At 38.8% G+C, this 14,980-nt stretch overlaps 1 protein-coding gene across 2 annotated transcripts in view; it reads right to left on the reverse strand.

The window, feature by feature from the left end:
- LOC124601951 (kelch-like protein 18) overlaps nt 1-14,980 on the reverse strand; it is a 171,048-nt gene that overhangs the window by 71,268 nt on the left and 84,800 nt on the right. For both annotated transcript variants that reach the window (XM_047136284.1, XM_047136285.1), the window contains exons 4-6: nt 5,476-5,674; nt 5,132-5,292; nt 344-480 (exon numbers count right to left, since the gene is read on the reverse strand). In XM_047136284.1, coding sequence (XP_046992240.1) covers nt 344-480; nt 5,132-5,292; nt 5,476-5,674 — 497 coding nt within the window. The remainder of the gene's footprint in view (nt 1-343; nt 481-5,131; nt 5,293-5,475; nt 5,675-14,980) is intronic.

The following is a 14,980-nucleotide window of genomic DNA, read 5'->3' on the forward strand; positions in this document are numbered from 1 at the left end:
TCCCGGCGTAATAAGTCTTGAAAGTCTCTTCGGGTTTGCTGCCGGATCCTAAAATCAACTTGAGTCAGCAAACCTGAAGAGACTTTCAATGCTATGATATGTTGATAAGGCACAGTATTTAAACTGTAATACTAATGGCAATCAAAACAGGGACTCAAAGGTAGCACACATTTCCTAAACTGGATCATTTACTGTTAAGTTCTGGTCCTCCTCTCAAATCTGTGAGCTGCCAATACTTTGAGCTAGTGCATTCAAAGTCAGTTTAGTAAGCTTTTCAATGCACAGGTTTCACATCAATGATATGATGACTTTTCAAAAACCCTATACATTCCTGTCAACCTACCTGTTTTTGTTAAACCACCAACAGCAAATATGTGGCCCATAACATAGTTGCAGCAACGTGGCTTTATTCTAAAACTTTGCAGAAGAGATCTCCTCTCAGGCATAAGATGATAATCTCTTGCTTCATCCAGAAGATCACTGTAAGAGTGAGAATAGACACAGACATAAAAAACACAATGAATTTTCTTGACTCTAATTAGTGCACTTAAATTATGCATATAATTATCAATAATGAAATGAGATCAATTGACCCAGGTCATTTTGAGAAGTATCTATCAAATGAAGTAGTAATTAATTACATACATAAAGAAAATTATCATGATAACAAAAGTACAGTTTCACAAAGAAAGAAAAAAGTAAATATTTTCCACAAAGTACCAGCTGTACTAAAAAATGAAAAGTGAAAAAATTCAAGATTTCCCAATCAAAGGTTCCTTTATCTTACAAATGAAAGAAAGAAGGGGGAGGGAGACAGGGAAGTCAGTCAGTCTCCTCCCAAGGTTTGCTAGTTCCTGGTAAGTAGATCTCTATAATAAGTAATTCTCATTGTTGAAAACAGTACACAATAAGGCCAACTTCCTGAAACATTGTCCTTGATGCAAAAAATCTTTGGCACCAGCAGTGATATAATTACGAAAGTACAGGAGGCAGCAAAGGCTCTTCATCCTTAAAGAATGTTAATATTTTATCATGCTTGTCATAACAGTCCATATGATATATGGACAATCAATAAGAATGCAAAGAGACCATATAACGTGATAGCATTTTTACATCTTTTCCGACTTTAAATACTCCTTGCTGAATTGAAATGGAGTTTATGTTCTCAACAATGAAGAAATTATGGAAAGATGCTCAAATCTATATAATGTGTATACAAGTCAGTGACCTGACTGACTGACTCATCACTACCCAGCCCAAACCGCCAAGTATAGAAACTTGATATCTGGGGAGGGTGTTGATCTTATAATGTAAGCGTTACTTCATAAGAGAGTTTTCAAAATTCCACCCCTAAGAGGTGAAAATGGGGATGAAAAGTTTTCTTTTTTAAATATGTCATCATTAAAGCAATTTTGTAGCTAGACCTATGAAAATTGGTAATTGGCTTCTCGGTCATAAATAAAGAAATGTGTGTTTCAGCATTTTTGTGAATTCAACGCCTACGAGGTTAAAGAGAGGTGAAAGTTATTATTGGAAATAAATTATTATGGACGAAGTAATAATATATTTTAAAAACTACATCTAGCAAAATTGGTATTTGACTTCTCTGTTACAAATAAAAAAAAAAATACGTTTCAGTATTTTTGGAAATTCAACCTCTAAGAGGGTGAAGTAGGGGATGAAATGTTTTATAAAAATATTTCATTTGAAAGCATGTCTAAATCTAAATCTCTGAAAATTGGAAGTTGGCTTCTCAGTTGGAAACAATAAAAAAAACTTATTTCACTCTTTTTGGAAATTCAACCCTTAACATGGTGAAATCGAGAGTTAAATGTTTTATGAAAATATTTCTTTGTGAAAGCATTTTCAAAGCTAAATCTTTGAAAGCTGGTGTTTGGTTTCTCGGTTAGAAATGAAAAAACACAGGTTTCACAGTTTTTGGAAATTCAAGGCCTAAAGGGGGTGGAATATGGTCAAAGTGATTCAATGACTCATCATCAGCCTGGGTCAAACCTCAATGGGGAGAAACATGAAATTCAGAAAGGGCGTCAATCTTATCATTTATGAAGGGACTGTTCATAATCCCACTCCTAAGGGGGTGAAATAGGGAATGAAAGACTTTTCGAAAATATGTCGCTATTAAAGCAATTTTGGAGCCAGAACTACGAAAACTGGTACTTGGCCTTCCAGTGAGAAATAAAAAACGTGTGTTACAAGAATTTATGGAAATTCAGCCATTAAGGGGGTAAATTAATGGGTCAAAGTTTTTTTTGAAAATAAACAATTATTAAAGAAATACTAACACATTTTATAGCTATATATTTGGAAATTGGTATTTAACATCTTGGTTGGAAATAAAAAACAAAAATATGTGTTACAGTATTTTTGAAAATTCACCCTCTAAAGGGGACAAAACAGGGGATGAAAAGTTTTAAGAAATTATTTCATTATAAAAGCACCTGCAATGCTCCACCCACAAAGATCTGTATTTCACTTCTCTGTTAGAAGTTTTTGGAAATTCAACCCCTAATGTGGTGAAATGGGGGATGAAAAATTTTACGAAAATATTTTGTTACACTAAAAAATTTTAAATCTAAATCTATGAAAATAGGTATTTCACTCCTCAGTTAGATATAAAGAAATGAGTGTTAGGACATGAAATTTACTATAGAAATGTCTCCATACGTACCCAAAAGACATGATTAACGGAAACATTGGACTCCAGCTACCAGAATTGCTTTATGGTCAGAAGTACATTAAGGAAAGTCCATGGTTCTATGGCATTAATAGCGTGAAACGTTTAGAGGGTTTTGCAATTTGGGAACAATCCGTGCAGACCATACAGTCTATGCAAGTGAAGCAGTGAGTGTTAAGCTAACTTTACATAAAACATATCTGCACGGATAAAGTAGTAATGAAGCAGATATCCACATTAAGAATTCAAGTTTCCAGCACAATAACTAAATTTATTATAAATCACTGCAGCTCTTTCCTCAGGAATCATTCTAAAATACTAGACATGCTTTTTGAGTAATTAAAAGATCCTGCAAAAACAATTATTTGATACAATGTTGGCCAACAACTGCAAACACCATGTGCGTATACATCAGTGAACACTTGTTCAACACCCAGTCTGTATATTTTTGGTCATCATTAAGTTTAATAGTAACACAGAACAATCAGATCGTAAAACAACCACATAAAATCTGTAATAGCAAAAACTACTCCTAAAATACACAATGGCATAAAAATTGAGTAGGCAGCATATCACATTGATTTCATATGAACATAATCACACAATGGAAAATCTAGGCCAGAATTGTTATATGAAGGTAATGATGATTAACTACAAGCCTGATCCAAGTAACAGTATAAGCAGTAGACCAAGGAGAGAGACATGTACAGCTACATTATCATACTAATCGTATCGTAATTGTGTACATATATGTGCTCTGAAGAAGAATCCAATTTCACAAGCTGAGCAACCACGTCACATTTATTGTTTAGTTAACTATCTGCTGCTTAAAACCCCACAACAGTTAGTGGTTACATTTCCGGACTCCATTCTCTTTATTTCACTCACAATACTGCACTATAATATCAAAGGTAGGCCTACAAAAACTTTCACCATTTGAGTGTCCTAATTTTAAGTATTAAGGGACATTGGACGTGAAATTCGTTGAAATTAGACATTTTCTGTTTTCTACTCCACAATGTACTTTGGACTTTCCTGAAGATTTCGGTATATAATACATTAAAATCAGTCAATTGTGAGACCTTCAAATAATATTTCGAATGTTGATGTGTGACTGTCAAATTTCGTGGCTATACATATACTGCCAAAGTTGAGCAGTCATATCTTGGGAACTACACACTCCAGAAAGCTGTGAACTGCTTTGTTTTGTGCCTACTGCTACGTCTCAGAAGTTGGCATTACAAATAAACAAATCAGTCATTTGTTTCTGATACCGGTTTTCGCTGAAAGCAGTATGCTAATCAGCTATTTTTGTAATAAGTTTACTTCTATTGCTTTTTATATGTAAATAAGATGACTTAGCATAAAAATAACTGAGAATTTAGAGACGATGAAAAGAGCTGTGTGGAGCACTTTCTTTCATCGAATACCAGCTGATGAAAAGCCATGTCATGTTTTGTGTCCACCTCCAACAAACACTTGGTGTAAATATAGGCAAACTGGATTTTGTGGCACCCTGCATCAATTTACTCATAAACATTCTCTTCCTTTGGCAGTAATGGAAGCAGTCAAACCTATTTACAGAGATTTGGCAGTTCCTGAGCTACTAAAGAAGTGTTTACATAGGAAGACTCAGAATGTGAGTGAGTCCTTCAATAATGTTGTGTGGCGCCTTGTGTCTAAAAATATATTTGTTCACCTTATGACTCTAAAGTTAGCAGTGTCTGATGTTGTAATAACTTTTAATGGTGGGAACTATGAAAGATTTAAGGTTCTGGAGAAGTTAGGGGTAAGATTTGGACAGAACACAGTTAAAGGACTGCGGGAACTGAATTAGCTTTGTGTACGTGAAGCAGAGTTAGCTGCTCAGCAAGTGATAAAAGAAGCAAGAAAGAAAAGGAGGGGGCAAGCACTGGGCTGTTGTGACACTGAAGGAGACAGACTATGGGCCAGGGCAATTCTAGTGCATAAAAGACACAGAAATGTAGGTCTGTACAAGAATTTGTAATAAAAAAGTTTTGAACCACAATATCTCTGAACTACATTTTTTGCAATAAATGACCCGTTTTCTAAACAAGTACTGATGGTAGAGACATGAAATTTTCACCACCTGCCAAGTGTGAGATTCAATGCACATGGAACTAGAATAATTAAAATATCCTGAGTTGTTTTGTTTTTATGTTCAATTATTTACAAAATTCTGTCAAAAAATTGAGTGTTTGAAAAAAAAGATAACATGCCCCACAATACAATGTTAGTAATAATTCTAGTTCAGTGTATCTACAAAGGTGCATTGAATAATTATGGAAAATTGTAAGTTGGTGTCGTAGAAAGTTTCCAAGATAATGGGTCACAAAATTCGATAATTTAACATTGGCGGCATAGGATATGCAATGTCCCCATTAACGAGTAGTCTAAAAAAAAACTGTCACATACCGACATTCATGAGACGATCTGATTAATTCTTCTGTGGCCACCCGGTCAGCCAAGTAGTGTGGAGGCAAAAGAGGTAAACGAACTTTGGCAAGAAGTTGTGGCAAATTTTTCTTGCGGCCTTCAGGATCTCTCTTAACCCACCTCATAACAGCCTCAAAGACCTGTGGAAACAGGTTGGTGCAAACTGACATTTTAATCTGGGATTCTGCTTTATACATACACACAATATTGAGTGAAACAACAAACAAAATAATAAGTGTTGCATGAACAGCACAAATTCAGAAACATGAATTACAACAAAGATTGAAGCATAACTACAAGGAGACGTGGCAAAAATGATTTACCTGTTCCTCTGAGATAACATGTAGTTCATCTCTTCTAACAATATCAATCAGTTCATTCTGTGATAACGATAGAAATTCATCACACAAAGAAACATCATTGAAATACTGTTGCACATACTTGTCTGCAGCTTCAACAAGTGGCGAGCAGCATAATGTGTCTGCAAATGATCTTATACCAAGAACATTATTTGGATGAAACCTGTCGAAATACAAATCAATAAGCACATTATTGATAAATATCAATTATAGTTATTTGAGAAAATAGCTCTTAACTCTTCATTTCTATCATTTGTACAATCATTGTTCAGTGAGTACTATTTTTACAATCTTGTAGCCTCATCCATATCATCAAAAAAATTCCTCTAAAATTGCATGGTTTCCCAATATTATGTTTGGGACCAATAGGCATTAACTTCTCATGATCAGACTAATGCATTATTTTGATTTTACACATAACAGAAAGTTTGCCCACTATAAACTGTGCATTTATTTTTTTTAGCATATAAATTCTGAGGATCTGACAAGACAGGCTACATCAAAATTAACACAATGTGATTTATCGTTGCTGTTATAACTAAACAAATTCAGTATGGAAAAGTAGACTTTCTCATCCAAAGTATTCAATCAACCCTGGGAAAAATGGAATTGAGAAGGACATGTCACACAAGATAGAACGCCAGTATAAAGGGTGGTGGTGCATAATGTGTACTATTCATTGGATGTCACCTGAGTAACAAATCCAACAGGAACAGTTCAACCCTTCAAATGCTGCCCTATTCGAGTTTTGGCAATGTCATTGTGAAGTGGAAATGTGAAGGAACAATTACAGCTAAACCAAGCCCAGAGAGACCTTATGTTCTAACGGACAAGGTACAATTGAGCATTGCAGAGAGTGGTTGCAAAAAATTGCGAGAAATCAGTGGATGGAATAATAACATGCAAGTTCCAAAGAGATAGCCGCAGTCCAGTTGGTACTTTGACTGTGGGACGAGGGAGAGGTGGGGGGGGGCGGGAGGGGGGGGGGGGGGGAGATACAATGGTCAAGCGGCTCCTCAAAAGCCACACATTTTTATAGTCAGTGCAAAGCAACACTTCGGATAGCATAAAGAGTAACGCCACTAGACTCTGGGTGACTGGAAACAAGTGATTTACAGTGATGAATCATGCTATAACCTGTGGCAATCCAATCGAAGGATTTGACAAGAGTCTGGAGAACATTACCTGCCATCATGTGTGGTGCAATTAATGATGTACGGAGGATGCTGTGTTGCGATATGGGGGTGTTTTTTGTTGTCAGGTTGTGGTCCCTTATTTTGCTTACAAATACACTTTTCAATGCGGAAGGATTTGAATACATTTTACAACCTTGTGCAATGCATACAGCAGAGGAACAGTTCAGAGATGATAATTGTTCGTATCAGCATGACTACATCCAGCCATAAAGAAGCATCTGTGAGGCAATGGTTGTGGACAATAACATTCCTGAAATGGACTGGCCAGACCTGACTCCTGACCTGAACCCAATGGAACACCTTTGGGATGAGTTAGAATGATGATTTTGCTCCAGACCCTGGCATCCAACATCAGTACTTTCTCTGGTTTCGGCTCTTAAGAAAGAACAGGCTGTAATTACTCCAGACATCCACACACTTTATTGAAAGAGACCCCAGCAGAGTTAAAGCCATCATAAAGGCAAAATGTGGATACAACTATCATTAACACCTTTTTGGAAACTTTCAATCAGACAATGCATGTGTCTTATACAATGTAAAAAACTTGGTATTACTAAGTCTTAAATTTATTACTGCACTGAGTAGCATTTGTAATGTCACATATAAAGATCAAACAAAAATTTTCTGTTTGAGAGTGTTGCTGAAGTGTATATGCAACTTAATCCAAGTCCAATTCAGGTATATAAGCCCCGACATGTAAACAAGGGATTAGTGTGCCATTTGTGCCTTTCCGAAATGTGTGCGATAAATGCGGAAAAGTGAACTATGGCGACATAATTACCAAACACATCCAAACAAGACCAACGTGCTGTCATTCTTTTGTTCGCTAACAGAAGACAGACACAGGTAGACCTCCATCAGAGAATGAAGAATCTGCATGATGCAACATGCCTGTTGAAAACCACCATGGTGGAATGGTGCACCAAGTTCTGCGTGCTGCAGCTTCACGATAACGCATGACCCCATATCGCTAACGTCTCAACACAGAAGTTACGTCATCTCAAGTAGGAACACTGGAACAACCGCCCTATAGTCCTGATCTCTCCCCATGTGGTTATCACACCTTCGGTCTCTTAAAATGGGCCTTGAAGGGTTGACAATTCTTGGCGGACGAGAATGTGCAGCAGGCAGTTACGAACTTCTTCACGCCACAGGACACGGTGTTTTACCAAACAGGTATATTCAACCTAGTGTGTCGGCTTAATGATTGCCTCAATACTCACGGCAATTTTGCCTGATTGGTGTACCAATTCTGGACTGTACGGCCCGGGAACAGAAACATTTTGATTGCCCCTTATAACTACCAGAACACAAACATGCACTTATCACCAATGAGAAGAGAAACACCAGTAATATTATAAAAAGAAAATGATAATACTGATTTATTCAGGATCAGAAAGAAAAATCAGCACACAACAAAAATCAAATACTCTTTTTATGGGAGAACATATCCAGGCAACTTTTATCTTGTGTAAATTCTATAGTAGTAGAGATGGAGAAGAAGAAAAGTGGATTTTGACATGAGAGCCTTTTAGCTGATTATCTTAGTCAAAAATTGCTTTGATATTGTTAATGGAATTGTTTTTATAACTTTTGATTGCCAAACAATGGAAAATCCAGGATGGAATGTAACAATGTTATGAAAAGGATAGTTGCTACTCACCATAAAGCAGAGATGCTGAGTCGTAAATAGGCACACCAAAATGACTGTCAGAAAGTGAGATTCAGCCAATGAGGCCTGCTTCAGAAATAGCTGTGTGCCCGTGTGTGTGTGTGTGTGTGTGTGTGTGTGTGTGTGTGTGTGAGTGTGTGGTTTTTTTTTAAAGAGGCCTTGTTGGCCAAAGGCTCACTTTCTGACAGTCTTTTAGTCTTTTTGTTGTGTCTATCTGCGACTCAGCATTTCCGCTATATGGTGAGTAGCAACTACCCATTTGTTTGCCAAAAATATTGGAAAGAACATGATATATGATATTTTGAACATGTTGCTGGCCTCGAATATACACTCCTGGAAATTGAAATAAGAACACCGTGAATTCATTGTCCCAGGAAGGGGAAACTTTATTGACACATTCCTGCGGTCAGATACATCACATGATCACACTGACATAACTACAGGCACATAGACACAGGCAACAGAGCATGCACAATGTCGGCACTAGTACAGTGCATATCCACCTTTCGCAGCAATGCAGGCTGCTATTCTCCCATGGAGACGATCGTAGAGATGCTGGATGTAGTCCTGTGGAACGGCTTGCCATGCCATTTCCACCTGGCGCCTCAGTTGGACCAGCGTTCGTGCTGGACGTGCAGACCGCGTGAGACGACGCTTCATCCAGTCCCAAACATGCTCAATGGGGGACAGATCCGGAGATCTTGCTGGCCAGGGTAGTTGACTTACACCTTCTAGAGCACGTTGGGTGGCACGGGATACATGCGGACGTGCATTGTCCTGTTGGAACAGCAAGTTCCCTTGCCGGTCTAGGAATGGTAGAACGATGGGTTCGATGACGGTTTGGATGTACCGTGCACTATTCAGTGTCCCCTCGACGATCACCAGTGGTGTACGGCCAGTGTAGGAGTTCGCTCCCCACACCATGATGCCGGGTGTTGGCCCTGTGTGCCTCGGTCGTATGCAGTCCTGATTGTGGCGCTCACCTGCACGGCGCCAAACACGCATACGACCATCATTGGCACCAAGGCAGAAGCGACTCTCATCGCTGAAGACGACACGTCTCCATTCGTCCCTCCATTCACGCCTGTCGCGACACCACTGGAGGCGGGCTGCACGATGTTGGGGCGTGAGCGGAAGACGGCCTAACGGTGTGCGGGACCATAGCCCAGCTTCATGGAGACGGTTGCGAATGGTCCTCGCCGATACCCCAGGAGCAACAGTGTCCCTAATTTGCTGGGAAGTGGCGGTGCGGTCCCCTACGGCACTGCGTAGGATCCTACGGTCTTGGCGTGCATCCGTGCGTCGCTGCGGTCCGGTCCCAGGTCGACGGGCACGTGCACCTTCCGCCGACCACTGGCGACAACATCGATGTACTGTGGAGACCTCACGTCCCACGTGTTGAGCAATTCGGCGGTACGTCCACCCGGCCTCCCGCATGCCCACTATACGCCCTCGCTCAATGTCCGTCAACTGCACATACGGTTCACGTCCACACTGTCGCGGCATGCTACCAGTGTTAAAGACTGCGATGGAGCTCCGTATGCCACGGCAAACTGGCTGACACTGACGGCGGCGGTGCACAAATGCTGCGCAGCTAGCGCCATTCGACGGCCAACACCGCGGTTCCTGGTGTGTCCGCTGTGCCGTGCGTGTGATCATTGCTTGTACAGCCCTCTCGCAGTGTCCGGAGCAAGTATGGTGGGTCTGACACACCGGTGTCAATGTGTTCTTTTTTCCATTTCCAGGAGTGTAGTACTGAAACCACAAAATATATTGATTCTATACCCTTCTAAAAAAAGCACAAGCCAGGATCCACCGTTGTGTAATATTGCGCATCATGTGAAAGAAAGGATGTATTTCACGAACTCAATAATTTGAAAATATTCCTACATCAGAATTGTGTTCATTTTCAGCATAATTAATTTTTTCCATGGTTTTGAAACGTAAACATGTAACTGGAGAACCCAAAATATCACTCTCATTTGATTTTTATCTATAGTGACTAAAATTCTACAATGGTCAATTGTAAGCTGTCGGTAAGCCTTTACTCTCCACCCACAAATGACTGTCAATGTCTTCATCGAGACCGTTCCTGAAAACTGGTATACCGTGTTCTTTCATGAGATGGAGCCATATAATAGTTTATCAATTAAAACTATACCCATTGTTCTCTCTTCTGTAGCTATTACGTGTCTTTAATAATTTTTCTCTGCTGTGCAATATGTACTAGCTGAAATCCTGTTGCGATGATTCCCTTGCACTTCATCTCTGTTTCCTGTCTTTTATTCATGCCTTGATCAACATGACTAGTAATCAAATATATGTTCAGCTGTGTTTACATTTTCATTTTCCTATATTTTTTAAGTAGTGATCATTGGATCATTGTTTTTCAGTTGCTGGAATCATGTATTCTATTGTACACTGAAGGTAGTTTTAATTAATAAGAGGAACTGTAATTTTTTACTCCTTCACCTAATAACTAAGAATTAAGAACTAAGAATTCAAATTTCCCATTCTTTTTCTATGTGAAGCATGACTCAAGTATTTGTAAGTTATGCTGTGGTAGAAGTTTCTTTATCTTTAAGCCTAAAGTTCTAGTTTGACTGATGGAGTATTTACAACACTACCTGCAGTTTACCAAGTACATGTTGTTATGGTCAGTTACAAGTGTGCAATTCAAACGTGCGTTCTTCAAGATAATGCGTCAATGGTACGTTTCTGAATTTTCAGCTAAGGTGGCAGTTACCTTTTTTTCCCCCCATAAGATTATGCTGACTTATATCATCTTCTACAGATGCTCCAAGCAGTAGTATAACTTAAGTCGAACATTTAAATAATGTGCACAAGAATGAAACTGTTGACAAAACTGGAAACCCAGAAACATACTATAAAGTCAGCCATGCAAAGAAAACTTCAAAAATCATATGTAGTCGATTGCTGATGGAGGAAAAAAATGCACTTTTCATATTCAGAGAAAATTAGAAACTTTTTGAGGAATAACATGTGAAAATGGTGTGAATGCGGATTACTAGGCCGTATCTCACATAGTTATTATTTCTGACATTTTTCTGAGTTGATTTCAATAGATTAGCAATTTATGTTGTGTAACAATTAGTCTTTGACAACATTTACTTCTTATCGGCAAGTGGTCTGTTAATGGTAATGCATGCACTCTCTACAGCATGGTCCAAAATGTAACATGTTTTTATGTGTTAGGTCAGTGTAGCATACTGTAAACAATGTAGCCACAGTAAGTTCTTCATGTTCCATAGTAAACTTAAGTTCTTTGAGGAGAGAGTGAAATGTTTTGATTAGTTTCTCCAATTTACAGCATTTCTGCTAAGAACAATAACAACAAAACATAGTCACATATTTTCTAAATGTGGATCTTTTCAGCAAGTCCACTTTTATACCGAAAAAGAATCACCCCTTAATATCTAGGTCTACTGTATTGGCCCAAATATGAGCTGGACCCTTAATTTTGAGGATGAGGTAGAAAGAAACTCAGTGGAGAATAATTTGTCCCATCACTCATTTACAAAAATTGCACACAATATGGTCACTCTTAATCAGTTTTTTTTTTTTATGTGGTAACGCAAATAAATTACAAAGAGATACTTGCACTGTTTTAGAAGATGTTACTGAATTTCTCTCATCACTGCCACTCTCCTGGCAAACTAAACTGTCACCACTACCAACCAGGGGATTGGACATTCGGCACTTCTTGAATCCTCTGATGACAGAATCTGGTGATATTGTGCACCTGGTAAGAATCCACTCACACATGAGGCTAACTAATGGCTTTTAACCCCGTAACATACTGAAATGTATTTGCAGCTGTATAATGGAATGATGAAAATGAGAATTTGTGCCAGACCAGGATTCCAACCCAGATTTCCTACATACTGCAAGTGGTCACTTTACCATTTGGCTCGCCAAGCACAACTCATTAGCCAGACCCAAACTTCCAAATGTCATCAACTATGTGTATACAACCTGTACTCATACATCCATTATGTATATTCCGGTACAAGGAAGACATTTTACTTGAAAGTTGCTCACCCAGTGTTGGCAGTTAAGTACAACATTGTAGTGCCTGTGTTATTCGGAATTATGATGCAATGTATTTTCGGATATGCATGTCCAAAGGAACAGGCACTGCGACGACTGCAGCCGCTGTGAAACTTATTTGCAGTTGTCAATATGGACAATCATCAGCTGTACAACTGAATGACGAGAACGAAAATTTGTGCCAGACCACATGTCTGTCCGAAGGTACACTGCATGTAATTCCGAATAACACAGGAACTGCAGTATCATATTTATGCGCTGACACCGGGCAAGTGACTTTCAAGTAAAATGCCACCCCCATACAGGAATATACATAACTGATGCACAAGTAGAGGATGTATACACATGATTGACGACATGTGGAAATTTGAGTCCATGAGTCATGCTTGGATAGCCAAACTCTTGATAAGTGGGAAATCTGGGTTCAAGTCCTTACCCAGCACAAAATTTCATTGTCATCTTTCCATTATACAGCTGCAACTGCAAATATATTATGAAATCATAATGGTTGTAGTCACCACACTCCAAACAACACAGGCACTTACATATCTCCTAACACAGGCACTTACATATCTCCTTAGTGTGTGTGTGTGTGTGTGTGTGTGTGTGTGTGTGTGTGTGTGTGTATGCGCGCGTCTATATATATTAATGACACATACCTTCTAAAGCCTAAGTATATTCATGCCTGGACTTTGACTTAAGTACCCCAAAAATTAATTTTTTAGTTTCTGTGTAGATTTGAAGTTGAACCATGTATTTCACAATGGTTTCCTGTGAGTGGAAAACTTGAAGCTGGCTGGAACACAGCACTTGTCAGTCACATGATGAGTTGTCGTCACTTTCCAGTCTATGATAAAGTAACATCACATTCTTCTTCACTTTCTCAGGCACTAAATTCAATGTCAAAATTACGATCAGGACAGTCATCCATTCCCAGAAACATTACCTAGGCCGTAATGTAGGACAGAGGCAAAAAGTGCACATTTTACTACTGCGTATCTGCAGCTGAACGCAGTAAAGGCAAAAACTACAGGCAACTGCCTCAACCAAAATGCGACAGCAAATGTACAACTGGATGCTCTCTAGTGATTGAAAATTTAACTATCCATGCTGAAACAAATTTAAACAAGGTTTTACTTTTGCAACGTCTGTTCTTCAGTTTCCTGAGTATACTTAGGATTTTAAGTTTCCGTCAAAATAATAAGAACTAGCTAACTCAAAACTTTATGTTAAGGTGCTAATCTTGCCAAATGGAGTGATTGCATGCCCTTTCTAAAAACCCACCAGAATAGTGTTTTCGAAGATGGTCTTTAAATGGCTTGTTTACCACAACAAAAAGCCCCTGAAGCTATGCCTTCAGGCATAACGACTAGGATAACTTCAATGTAGCAACTGTACTCTTCACTTCAGATGGACTAGAACTGCTCTCTTAATGAGGGGGGCACCAGGTCTGATTCCAAGCAACACTTAGTAGCTGTTCTCATCTAACCTTTTGCTTTGTAACAATCACGGACCACTCAGTGAAAATTTCTTTGAGAAAAGTTTCACATTCCAGAAAAATATGGGTGAAGGGAGAAGGGAGAGGAAACTTTTCTCCCTCAATTGCAACTGCTAAGAGCAGAGTAATTCTTTATTTTTTTGTTTCCATTTGTTCTTAATGTTACTTTTTGCCCCTTTATGGCCTACTGTTTTATTACTAGGCATGTCCCGAAAGGCAGGCATTTCATCAGCATTACCAAATTGATATAGAGGGTAAGAGTGTCACTGCCGCATATGGACTGTGTGCCTCTGGAGTTTCTCAGTAAAACCTCCGGGTAGTCTCTGTGGTAGTGAAGTACATAGTCAGATAGAGGTGGCACTTCTGCATTTAAACCAGCAGCACAAACCAATATTTCCACGGAATTCTGTCTCTGTATGTTTAACAATGGAATCTCCAAGTTGGAATATCAACAATATAAGGAAAAGGTAGATTGCTACGCTGTTAAGGTGACACATTAAGTTGCAAACAGGCACAATGAAAAGACACACATAAGCTTTTGGCAAAAGCCTTTGTCAGAAAAGGAAACACACACACATTCATATTTATTCATACAAGCAAGTACACTTCCTGCACACATGACCACCATATCCAGCAGTTCGGACCGGAATGCCCATTCTGATCCGAGCTGCCAGAAATGGCTGTCGCATGTGTGTGTGTGTGTGTGTGTGTGTGTGTGTGTGTTTTGCTTTTCTGATTAAGGCTTTAGGTGAAAGCTAATGTGTAAATGTCTTTATATTGTGCTTGACTGCAACTTGACGTGTCATCTTTAAAGTAAGTAGCACACTATCTTTTCCTTATATTGTTGCTGTATGTTAATGCATTCACAATTCCAATGACCAAAATTATTATTGGCACTAGTATTCAATATTTTGTTTTATCTTGAACAAAGGAAAGAACCTTAGTTTCAAGTTCAGGATACTTCCCAGGTTTTGGCCATCTGCAGGATTTTCTTGATAAAACAACAGTTTGCAGCTTATTCTGCAAAGCAAT

Source organism: Schistocerca americana, chromosome 1 (assembly GCF_021461395.2).
Source record: "Schistocerca americana isolate TAMUIC-IGC-003095 chromosome 1, iqSchAmer2.1, whole genome shotgun sequence".
Classification (NCBI taxonomy): Eukaryota; Metazoa; Arthropoda; class Insecta; order Orthoptera; family Acrididae; genus Schistocerca; species Schistocerca americana.